The sequence below is a fragment of the Phyllobates terribilis genome, unplaced genomic scaffold (assembly GCF_046119375.1).
Source record: "Phyllobates terribilis strain yellow unplaced genomic scaffold, ASM4611937v1 Scaffold_5__5_contigs__length_657084704, whole genome shotgun sequence".
Taxonomy (NCBI): domain Eukaryota; kingdom Metazoa; phylum Chordata; class Amphibia; order Anura; family Dendrobatidae; genus Phyllobates; species Phyllobates terribilis.
The window spans coordinates 287,275,539-287,287,417 of NW_027362765.1; the positions used below are offsets into that span (position 1 = coordinate 287,275,539).

Genomic DNA, 11,879 nt, shown 5'->3' on the forward strand with positions numbered 1-11,879 from the left:
TCCCATCGAGCTGATCCTGCTGGCAGGAGTGGACGGGGGACAGACATAGGCCGATGGGAGTAGTAGTGTCACATCGGCCTATGTCTACCCGCACACACACCCGCACACACACACCCCGCACACACACCCGCACACACACCCCGCACACACACACACCCCGCACACACTAATCATGACGGGTCCGGGAGGTGAGGCTGACCTGTGCGGCCGTGGGAAAGTTGATGTGAGTTCATGCAGTCAAGCATGAACTCACATGAACCCTCTGAGGGCACCGCGGCTACTTCAAATGAACAGCTGATCGGCATCACCTGATACCTCAGCTGTTCATTTGAAATAACCGGCGGGAAAGCGCAGCACAGAACGGGAAAGCCGGCGGTGAAGTCTTTTCACTGCCGGCTTCCCCGCCCGGGTCCTTCGCTCCTTGGTGCTGCGCTCCCCGCCCGGTCCTAATTTACGATCGGGATGGGAGGTGGCGAGGGGAGCGGAGGATCGGGGTGGGAGGCTGCGGGGAAGCAGTATGGGGCTGCGTGATTGTTTAAAAGCCGGCGGCTTTTTACCGCGCGCCGGCTTTTAAACAATCAGGAGAATTCTCCCACGCTGGGATGGCATTCTGATGACAAGCTGGATCGCAGCTGAGCGCTGCCATCCAGCTTGTCATCCTTCAGAGACACTGCAGAGCGCAGGCATTATGGGAACTTCCGATTCCGGTATTCGATATTATAAAAGTATCGGAATTAAGTATCGGAATTCCGATACAGTGAATATCGGCCGATACCCGATATTTCAGTATCGGAATGCTCAACACTACTCATCACTACTAATTATCTACTTGTTTAAATGCCACATTAGTCCTCTATCCTAATGTGAACACGTACATGCTCAGAATCTATGGCCAGCTTCAGGGTGCTCAGTTAGATCCCATCATGTATAGGTGATGCCTCACTGAGGATGTGTTCACATAATGCACTTTTTATTTGGTGCGATATTCAGAAAACATGAAATAGCCGCATATTGGAAAAATTGCAGCAAAAAACACATGGCAAATGCATTGTGTGATTGAGGCCTAAAAGTTGCAGCCATGGTGAACTTAACCCAAGAATTCAGCAGTTATGGTAGTGACAGAATGGATGTGCAGACTTCTTTCCATCAGTCTTATTTGACCTCGCCTTGATTTCAGGGTATAGCAGACCTTGTAATGAATTACATTTTTTCCCCACATTTTCATCAGTGGTATTTTTTTGTGTTAAAACTATTATTGTACACAGATGACATACCCAAACAGATGACGCCAGGGTGTTTCTTCATCACAGTAGTGCGCCTTCAGAAGGGAAGGGTTTATGGCACCATCTACTGGTAACTAGCTGTAAGGGCCGATGTAGAATAGCATCAGACCGCCATCATATGGCCACAACATTCATTCTTCTGACACTAATTTAGGTCATAGGCCACATTGAGCGATGTGATGTACAATTATAGCCACAAGTCCTAGATCACATTGAAGAAAATGTGGATTACATCAACTTGTTGTTCTTGAATTGGAGTCTGGGTCTTAAATCCACATTACAGACCTCTAAATCTGGTCTCATAGGCCCCAATCCATCATTGTCTTTGCACCTTATTTCTGGAGAACAATAGTTCTAATAGTGACTTTTATGTTTGCACTTTATATATGATTTAAATTGCGATAAGGATTGTCACTTTTTGCTCTAAAAAGGTACAAAACTGATAAGACTGGTAAAAAAAAGAATCCCTGACTTTGAACAAATCTAATTAGCCACATGTGCCGCTTTTTTTTTTAGAATTTCGTGTAGAATACTACAAGACAAAAAGTTACTTGGGAAAACAAAAACCCCACTTCATGAAGCTGGCCATATAGTTCCTTAGTTAAGCTGCAGAAGGTCTAGGTCTTGTGAAGCTTCTTTTAACCACTTCATGGTCAAAGTGACCTGACTATTCTTTTGGAAGCTGCTATTTTATACATAAAATTAATAAAGGCACCAAAAAGAAGACTAGGAGGACACTTTAGGAAAGACACTGCTGACATTGAAGCTTCTCCTGCATCAAAAACAGTGCATGTATGCTGGTGTTGAAGAGGTTTGCCTAAAATTGGATTTAGCTGGTCGTATAAGGCCCTGTACTGGACATAAACTCACATCCTTCTCCCTAACATACAGTGGCATGGAAAAGTTTGGGTACCCATGGTCAAAATTACTGTCACTATGAACAGCATCAGATTGGAAGATGAAATGATTATATACACTGCTCAAAAAAATAAAGGGAACACTTAAACAACAGAATATAACTCCAAGTAAATCAAACTTCTGTGAAATCAAACTGTCCACTTAGAAAGCAGCACTGATTGACAATCAATTTCACATGCTGTTGTGCAAATGGAATAGACAATAGATGGAAATTATTGGCAATTATCAAGACACCCTCAATAAAGGAGTGGTTCTGCAGGTGGGGACCACAGACCACATCTCAGTACCAATGCTTTCTGGCTGATGTTTTGGTCACTTTTGAATGTTGGTTGTGCTTTCACACTCGTGGTAGCATGAGACAGACTCTACAACCCACAGAAGTTGCTCAGGTAGTGTTGCTCATCCAGGATGGCACATCAATGCGAGCTGTGGCAAGAAGGTTTGCTGTGTCTGTCAGCGTAGTGTCCAGAGGCTGGAGGCGCTACCAGGAGACAGGCCAGTACACCAGATGTGGAGGGGGCTGTAGGAGGGCAACAACCCAGCAGCAGGACAGCTACCTGAGCCTTTGTGCAAGGAACAGGAGGAGCACTGCCAGAGCCCTGCAAAATGACCTCCAGCAGGCCACAAATGGTTACAGGCTGACTCCATGAGGTTGGTATGAGGGCCCGACGTCCACAGATGGGGGTTGTGCTCACAGCCCAACACCGTGCAGGATGCTTGGCATTTGCCACAGAACACCAGGATTGGTAAAGTCACCACTGGCTCCCTGTGCTCTTCACAGATGAAAGCAGGTTCACACTGAGCACATGTGACAGACGTGACAGAGTCTGGAGACGCCGTGGAGGGCGATCTGCTGCCTGCAACATCCTTCAGCATGACCGGTTTGGCAGTGGGTCAGTAATGGTGTGGGGTGGCATTTCTTTTGGGGGCCGCACAGCCCTCCATGTGCTCGCCAGAGGTAGCCTGACTGCCATTAGGTACCGAGTTGAGATCCTCAGACCCCTTGTGAGACCATATGCTGGTGCGGTTGGCCCTGGGTTCCTCCTAATGCAGGACAATGCCAGACCTCATGTGGCTGGAGTGTGTCAGCAGTTCCTGCAAGATGAAGGCATTGAAGCTATGGACTGGCCTGCCCGTTCCCCAGATCTGAATCCGATTGAGCACATCTGGGACATCATGTCTCGCTCCATCCACCAACATCACGTTGCACCACAGATTGTCCAGGAGTTGGCGGATGCTTTAGTCCAGGTCTGGGAGGAGATCCCACAGGAGACCATCCGCAACCTCATCAGGATGATGCCCAGGCGTTGTAGGGAGGTCATACAGGAACGTGGAGGCCACACACAATACTGAGCCTCATTTTGACTTGTTTTAAGGACATTACATCAAAGTTGGATCACCCTCTAGTGTGTTTTTCCACTTTAATTTTGGGGGTGACTCCAAATCCAGGCCTCCATTGGTTAATAAATTTGATTTCCATTGATGATTTTTGTGTGATTTTGTTGTCAGCACATTCAACTTTGTACAGAACAAAGTATTCAATGAGAATATTTCATTCATTCAGATCTAGGATGTGTTATTTGAGTGTTCCCTTTATTTTTTTGAGCAGTCTGTGTGTGTCTATAAAAAGCCCAACATTAGAGATGACACAGCTCTTTATTTTAGGTAGAAAATATATATATATTCATCTTAAAAAGGAAAGTGGCCCGATGCAAAAGTTTAGGCACCCTTCTTGGTTAGTACAGTACAGACCAAAAGTTTGGACACACCTTCTCATTTAAAGATTTTTCTGTATTTTCATGACTATGAAAACTGTACATTCACACTGAAGGCATCAAAACTATGAATTAACACATGTGGAATTATATACTTAACAAAAAAGTGTGAAACTGAAAATATGTCTTATATTCTAGGTTCTTCAAAGTAGCCACCTTTTGCTTTAATGACTGCTTTGCACACTCTTGGCATTCTCTTGATAAGCTTCAAGAGGTAGTCACCGGAAATGGTCTTCCAACAATCTTGAAGGAGTTCCCAGAGATGCTTAGCACTTGTTGGCCCTTTTGCCTTCACTCTGCGGTCCAGCTCACCCCAAACCAGCTCGATTGGGTTCAGGTCTGGTGACTGTGGAGGCCAGGTCATCTGGAGTAGCACCCCATCACTCTCCTTCTTGGCCAAATAGCCCTTACACAGCCTGGAGGTGTGTTTGGGGTCATTGTCCTGTGGAAAAATAAATGATGGTCCAACTAAACGCAAACCCGATGGAATAGCATGCCGCTGCAAGATGCTGTGGTAGCCATGCTGGTTCAGTATGCCTTCAGTTTTGAATAAATCCCCAACAGTATCACCAGCAAAGCACCATCACACCTCCTCCTCCATGCTTCACGCTGGGAACCAGGCATGTAGAATCCATCCGTTCACCTTTTCTGCATCGCACAAAGACTCGGTGGTTGGAACCAAAGATCTCAAATTTGGACTCCTCACACCAAAGCACATAATTCCACTGGTCTAATGTCCATTCCTTGTGTTCTTTAGCCCAAACAAGTCTCTTCCGCTTGTTGCCTGTCCGTAGCAGTGGTTTCCTAACAGCTATTTTACCATGAAGGCCTGCTGCACAAAGTCTCCTCTTAACAGTTGTTGTAGAGATGTGTCTGCTGCTAGAACTCTGTGTGGCATTGACCTGGTCTCTAATCTGAGCTGCTGTTAACCTGCGATTTCTGTGGCTGGTGACTTGGAGAAACTTATCCTCAGAAGCAGAGGTGACTATTGGTCTTCCTTTCCTGGGGCGGCCCTCACGTGAGCCAGTTTATTTGTAGCGCTTGATGGTTTTTGCAACTGCACTTGGGGACACATTCAAAGTTTGCCCAATTTTTCAGACTGACTGACCTTCATTTCTTGAAGTAATGATGGCCACTCGTTTTTCTTTACTTAACTGCTTTTTTCTGACCATGCCATAATACAAATTCTAAGTAAAGAAAAACGAGTGGCTATCATTACTTTAAGAAATGAAGGTCAGTCAGTACGAATAATTGGGCAAACTTTGAAAGTGTCCCCAAGGGCAGTTGCAAAAGCCATCAAGCACTACAAAGAAACTGGCTCACATGAGGACCGCCCCAGGAAAGGAAGACCAAGAGTCACCTCTGCTTCTGAGGATAAGTTTCTCCAAGTCACCAGCCACAGAAATCGCAGGTTAACAGCAGCTCAGATTAGAGACCAGGTCAATGCCACACAGAGTTCTAGCAGCAGACACATCTCTTCAACAACTGTTAAGAGGAGACTTTGTGCAGCAGGCCTTCATGGTAAAATAGCTGTTAGGAAACCACTGCTACGGACAGGCAACAAGCGGAAGAGACTTGTTTGGGCTAAAGAACACAAGGAATGGACATTAGACCAGTGGAATTATGTGCTTTGGTGTGAGGAGTCCAAATTTGAGATCTTTGGTTCCAACCACCGAGTCTTTGTGCGACGCAGAAAAGGTGAACGGATGGATTCTACATGCCTGGTTCCCAGCGTGAAGCATGGAGGAGGAGGTGTGATGGTGCTTTGCTGGTGATACTGTTGGGGATTTATTCAAAACTGAAGGCATACTGAACCAGCATGGCTACCACAGCATCTTGCAGCGGCATGCTATTCCATCGGGTTTGCGTTTAGTTGGACCATCATTTATTTTTCCACAGGACAATGACCCCAAACACACCTCCAGGCTGTGTAAGGGCTATTTGGCCAAGAAGGAGAGTGATGGGGTGCTACGCCAGATGACCTGGCCTCCACAGTCACCAGACCTGAACCCAATCGAGATGGTTTGGGGTGAGCTGGACCTCAGAGTGAAGGCAAAAGGGCCAACAAGCGCTAAGCATCTCTGGGAACTCCTTCAAGATTGTAGGAAGACCATTTCCGGTGACTACCTCTTGAAGCTCATGAAGAGAATGCCAAGAGTGTGCAAGGCAGTCATCAAAGCAAAAGGTGGCTACTTTGAAGAACCTAGAATATAAGACATATTTTCAGTTTCACACTTTTTTGTTAAGTATATAATTCCACATGTGTTAATTCATAGTTTTGATGCCTTCAATGTGAATGTATAATTTTCATAGTCATGAAAATACAGAAAAATCTTTAAATAAGGTGTGTCCAAACTTTTGGTCTGTACTGTATATAGTTGCTCCCCTTTGTAAGTATCACAGCTTGTAAACACTTTCTGGCGCCAGCCAAGTATTTCGATTCTTGTTTGAGGGATTTTCATTCATTCTTCCAATTCCAGGCTTTTTATTGGCATCATTATGGTAGGTTCAGGTGATGTTTTGTGCCCTTAGAACTTTGGTACTATGATTTTGCTTATTTTAAATGTTTACTTGGGTTGCAGGTTGCGTAGTTAACAGTGCTATACGGATTTTTTGATTTTGTGCAACATCTCATGCTGCCTTCCATCTCCTTTACACTGTTTGAAGTTGGAATACCTCACCGCCATAAGAGTTGAGCCATCATCAGATCCCAGAAAAAGCTATCATAGGTGGTTAAAGTGGGAGTTAGACACACCTACAGCTTTCACCTGTAATATGTCTCGCTCTGTCAAACATCTTTGGCTACCAAGTTGCCACCCAGGAAGAACTAAATGCTGACTCTCCCTCTGACCCCCTACAATTGCTCATGGTGATGTTATTAACAAGTTACAGACCTGTACGGGTCTTTATGAAGAAGCTTATAACCAAGTAATCCAAGTAACAAAACGAGACAAACCCAGCACTGCAGACCCAACAGGATTTAATAGATGCAATACTTAAGTGCCCCTTGGCAGATACTTCATAAAAAGAGCATATTACATTGGCATAGAGAAGCAGGATAATGTCCCCAGTGTTCATCCTTTGGTGGCACATGTCATGTGCACTAAGAACAAATATACCAAATTCTTGTCTTTTATTAAATATTGCCCTGCTCCTGAAAACCACTAAAATTTCCCAGAAAATAACTTTGTACAAAAAAAATTACAGGTCTGCATAATAAAAAAAAAATTGCAACTTTACATGAGTTTAAAACCTATCAGAAATAAAAGCAAAACAGTTGAATAGAAAGAAAATGATGTCCAGAGATAGAACTGCAGCACAGGAACATGGGGAAGGATTAACTGGTATCCATCTGTGGAGAAGCAGAGACAGGATTAGGAACAAGAATGAACAGCTGGCACCGCATCAGCTGCCTGCACATTACAAAGAGCAGCTGCAGCAACACAACACATGCTGCCCAGGACAGGGAGGGACATGCCTACATGTTATCAAGAGTATACAAACTTTTCAATAAAAAGGCAGCTCTTAAGGGAGATCAACCCTCAAAAATGTATAGTATATATGTGCATGTAGGTCATAGTAAGACAACTAAAGTGATACCTTAATATGAGCTCTAGTGTCATAAAAACAAATTTCTATGGACTATGTAAATGAGCCATGAAGATCTTTGGAGCTGGACAGATCTCCAAGAAGCTACCACTAGAGCTCATTACCTGTGTGAGACATGCAATGACTGACAGTCGGCTCTGGATCTACATATTTCACACTAGTGATGACCCTTTTAGTGTAGAAAGTGCTCTGCAGGCAGATGCTCAGGTAGTACATGTCCAGACCACACATGTCCACAGCTCATTTACATTAAAGTTTTGTGATCCCACTGGATTAAGACATCAGATTGCAGATATCCAGGTATCATTTTATTCACCTTCCTATGACCTAAATTCCCATATAAACTAGTTAGGAGGACTGAGCCTACAGCCAGATACCCTTAAATCAGCAATGCACAAGTAAAAACAAAAAGGGACCATGTCAGAATAGCTACACAACTTACACAGTATGAATACCAAAACAGACAATAGGTGTTTAACACCAATAAAAATATATATTTAATAAATGAGATTAGAACAATCCTAAAGTCTAGCAATGGAAGACCACAAAACACCAACACAATCATATTTGTAAAGACATAGTAGTCAAAGTATATATAGCTTTATGAAACCTGAAAATCAGAAGATCATAAGTACATGCAAATATTGCAGTTTAGAACCAAATCTGATTAATGTTAACCAAGGGGAAGTGTACATGTCTACAGAAGACATTTTGAAGATAACTTCATAAATTTAATGGCCCAAGTAGGTACACATTGCATGTGCTATTCAAGCTCCATAAGAGATTCCCTATATGTGACGAAACATCCAAAATGGATGAAGAAAAGTGACAAGCCAACTTACATGGCCAAAATGGTAGATATGGGATGTGGTCCTGTGCCCCTACATGGCTCCACCCTCGCTTTCTCAGGGGGCATACATCAGTACCTTTTGGAGCGTGAATACCACATGATACATGTGTACCTACTTGGGCGATCAATTTATGAAGTAATCTTCAAAATAGCTTCCATAGACATGTACATTTCCCTTTAGTTATCAGATTTCTAAACTGCAATATTTGGATGTAATCATTTTCTTCTGATTTTCATGTTTCAGAAATCTATATATACTTTGACTACTATGTTTTTTTAGTAATGATATTTGTGTTGGTGTTTTGGGGTCTTCCATTGCTAGACTCTGTAGGATTGTTCTTCTAATCTGTACTAAATATTTATTGGTGTTAATAGAGGTGTTTTTTTTTTTTTTTTTTGTCTGTTTGGTGGTATTCATGTATTGTGTTGCCTTTTGCAACAAAGAGAGTCTATTTATGTCCTTAAGTTGGCAGTAACTTATAGCATACAGTAGCCTATATTTAATACAAGGATGAGCAAAGAATGGGTGTTGGAGGGGGACCCCAATACCACATCTTAAGCCTTAGCTTGACAAGTTTGTTTTGTTTCCCTCCCCATTTTTTTTTTTTATGGACAGGAGGTTTTTTGCACAAGTAGTTTGGAATTTACCTTTTTGGAAAGAAAACATCCTGTTTGGGCATTTTCACTGTACGACAAATTAACTGGTACCACAATTACAGGAATCATGAACTAGAATAGGCAAGTGGCTGGGGGGAGAGGGGAAAATAAGTTGCCATTTCTCCAAGACCCATAATGGCTTTGCGATGATTAGAGCTCAGCTCCGCTTTCTTACACAGATGCTAGCTATGTCACATAGCTGGTATCTACTGCATGTCACTTTACATTAAGGGTTATATATTAAAAAAAAAAAAAAAAAAGTTGCCCCTGCCGCTCCCTTCTGGATATTTTGCCACTTGTTTTTTTAAAAAAAAATTGAAATTCCTATGAAAACTTGTACCAATATTAAGCCTTGTTTCTGTAACAGAACGACTGCAGTGCTGATACGCATTATCATCCTATGTGGCACACTGTTTGACATCCCTGATCTAGATTCAGAGGGCCCAAATGAAACTTGGATAAAGTTGCAGGCCAATCAGTATACAGTATAATGGGCCCCACATTGGGGATTGGGGTGGCTGACGTTGTGGGTCAAATTTGGCATGTATGCCCTAGAGCAGGGATGGGTAATTGATTTTCCCGAGGGGACACATATGACAGTGACTGCTAGTGGCCAAACCAATAGGCTGAAGGTAATTCTGCTCAATATTACTACAATTAGTATGTATATAAAAAGTATCACTTAATATTGAGCAGAATTAAGTATGCTGACACCCCCCTATATACTGTAAGAGCCCCCACATCATCGCATCAGCTGTTTGATACTGATTGGTGGAAGGGTCCCCCACCAATACATTCACAGCTGTCTGCATCCTGAGGATCCAGACAGCAGGTAGAAGAGAGCACTGTCTGGCCTGTGGCCACTTTTTCAGCCCCTAGGCCGGACTGGAACAGCATAGAGTTGTATGTGCCTCTCAGGCTGCACTTTGCCCAGGTATGCTCCAGAGGAACACATAGCATTCAGAATTACTGTGAGGCAGTTAGAAACCTTCCCATGGATAAGGTAAACTAGGATGAGAGTAACCTTACAAATCACAGACAGTCCCATCATGCAACAGAAGATAATCCAGCTGTGGCATTGGCCCAACACCATTACTCACCCTGGCATTGTAGGCATCCAGCTGTGCATCCAGTTCTTCTGCTGATAACTGTTGCTTTGTGTTTCTGCCAGCTCCCCGTCCACGGCCCCGATTTCCTCCCCTGCCACCTCTTCTGTTTCCTCCACCAGCACCAAATCCTATTGGGCCCCCTCGTGGTCGTGTCATTCCACCCCTAGGCAAACTAGAAAGAAAACCATTACTACATGTCAAAAGCCTTCTACACGTGTCCCCCTACAGCCACCAACCAGCCAGCTTATTACTCACCTCTGTACAGGTCTTCTCTGTGCTTCTATCTGTGACGTGACCAACTGAATGTTCATAGGACGACCTGTAGAATGAAGGAGAGATCACTACACTGCGCACCAACCCCAAGGAGGCTGCAGTGGGGAGACCAGCGGGATCTTACCATCTAGCGGTACACCGTTGTATTGCTTCATTGCTTTCAGTGCATCAGCTTTCCTTTCAAAGTGCACGTCCGCTGTACCTAAACTTCTGCCCGATCTGTCGTAGTGAACTGCCGCCTTCTTTAAAGTGCCGAACTCCGCAAACAACTCCTGAAACCAGAGGCAAGGGGATCATCAACCCGAAACAGAACCTACAAGGCTGTCACTCACTGGGAACGGACGGCCCACGCATAGGAACATTACAGAATATATTGGGACAGATAGAGGGCACAGCAGCAGTGGCATTTTACATAAGTCATCACGGTCAGTAACAGCAGAGCCCCTATAAGCAGCTCATACCTGAATGTCAGCATCAGAGACCCCGAAGTCCAGGTTAGACACCAGCAGCTTCCCTCCGGTCTCCACTCCTGCGCCCGCCCCAAATCCGCTGTCAAACAGATCATGTTGCCACTTGTCCGGGAGCTGCTTGGGCTGGAAGACAATAGAGCAGGTGATCACGGACGTGGGGCGCACAGGGACCCCAATACCAGGCGCCAGCAGAGTCCCCAGCCCACCCGAGAGCAGACTGGCGGCCCAGGCCCCTCTCAGGCCGGGCACCCCACTGCTAGGCCGCAGGCCCTCCATGCCGCCCCTCCTACCCTGCTGTAAGGTGCGGGTCGGTTCCTGCCGCCTCGGTTTAGCATCGGCCTTGTTCGGACGGGTCCTCCGCCTCCCCGACCGCCGCCTGCACTTCCAATGCGGCCTATTGCTCCACCACGGGACGCGCCACCGCGGGCCCCTCGCCCTCCCCGGCCTCGGCCAGTCGTCCTCTGAGTTCGGTTCATCTTGATAATGTCGTCCAGGGACATGTCCATCTTGTCCCCCATGGTGGTATCGGTGGCGGGTGTCCGGTGTTGTGGGATCACGTGTACGGGCGCGGCTTCCGTTCTAACAATACAACGGCCGCTCTGAGCCGCGTTTATATAGCCCCTCCTCTCACAAGCCCGCCACTATTGACGCCACTTCCGCCTTACGTCAGCAGGCGTTGTGCGTTCCATGCCTCGTGCGCTGAGGAAATGCCGCAGCCAATCAGCTGCAGAGGAGGTCAATAGACAGGGACACGTGACGTTATGATGGGGCCACATACATAATGGCTGCATAGACTACACATGCATGTATACGTGTCTGGAGCCAAACCACGTGATAAGTGACACCCAGCGGCGGCTGCTGCAGACCTCAGCAAATCCTAGCCCAAATCACACAAAGCGTTGTCTGACCCTAGTGAAACCCAGGTGTGGGGTCTG

The 11,879-nt window shown here is 45.2% G+C and overlaps 1 protein-coding gene across 1 annotated transcript; it reads right to left on the reverse strand.

The window, feature by feature from the left end:
• Positions 1–6,939: 6,939 nt before the first annotated feature.
• Positions 6,940–11,620, reverse strand: ALYREF (Aly/REF export factor). The gene is made up of 6 exons (XM_073684209.1): positions 11,235–11,620; positions 10,936–11,067; positions 10,599–10,746; positions 10,457–10,520; positions 10,193–10,373; positions 6,940–7,328 (listed from the first exon to the last, which is right to left on the reverse strand). Exons 1-6 carry the CDS (start codon positions 11,460–11,462, stop codon positions 7,314–7,316), a joined length of 768 nt encoding a protein of 255 aa, XP_073540310.1. The 5' UTR covers positions 11,463–11,620; the 3' UTR covers positions 6,940–7,313.
• Positions 11,621–11,879: the final 259 nt, after the last annotated feature.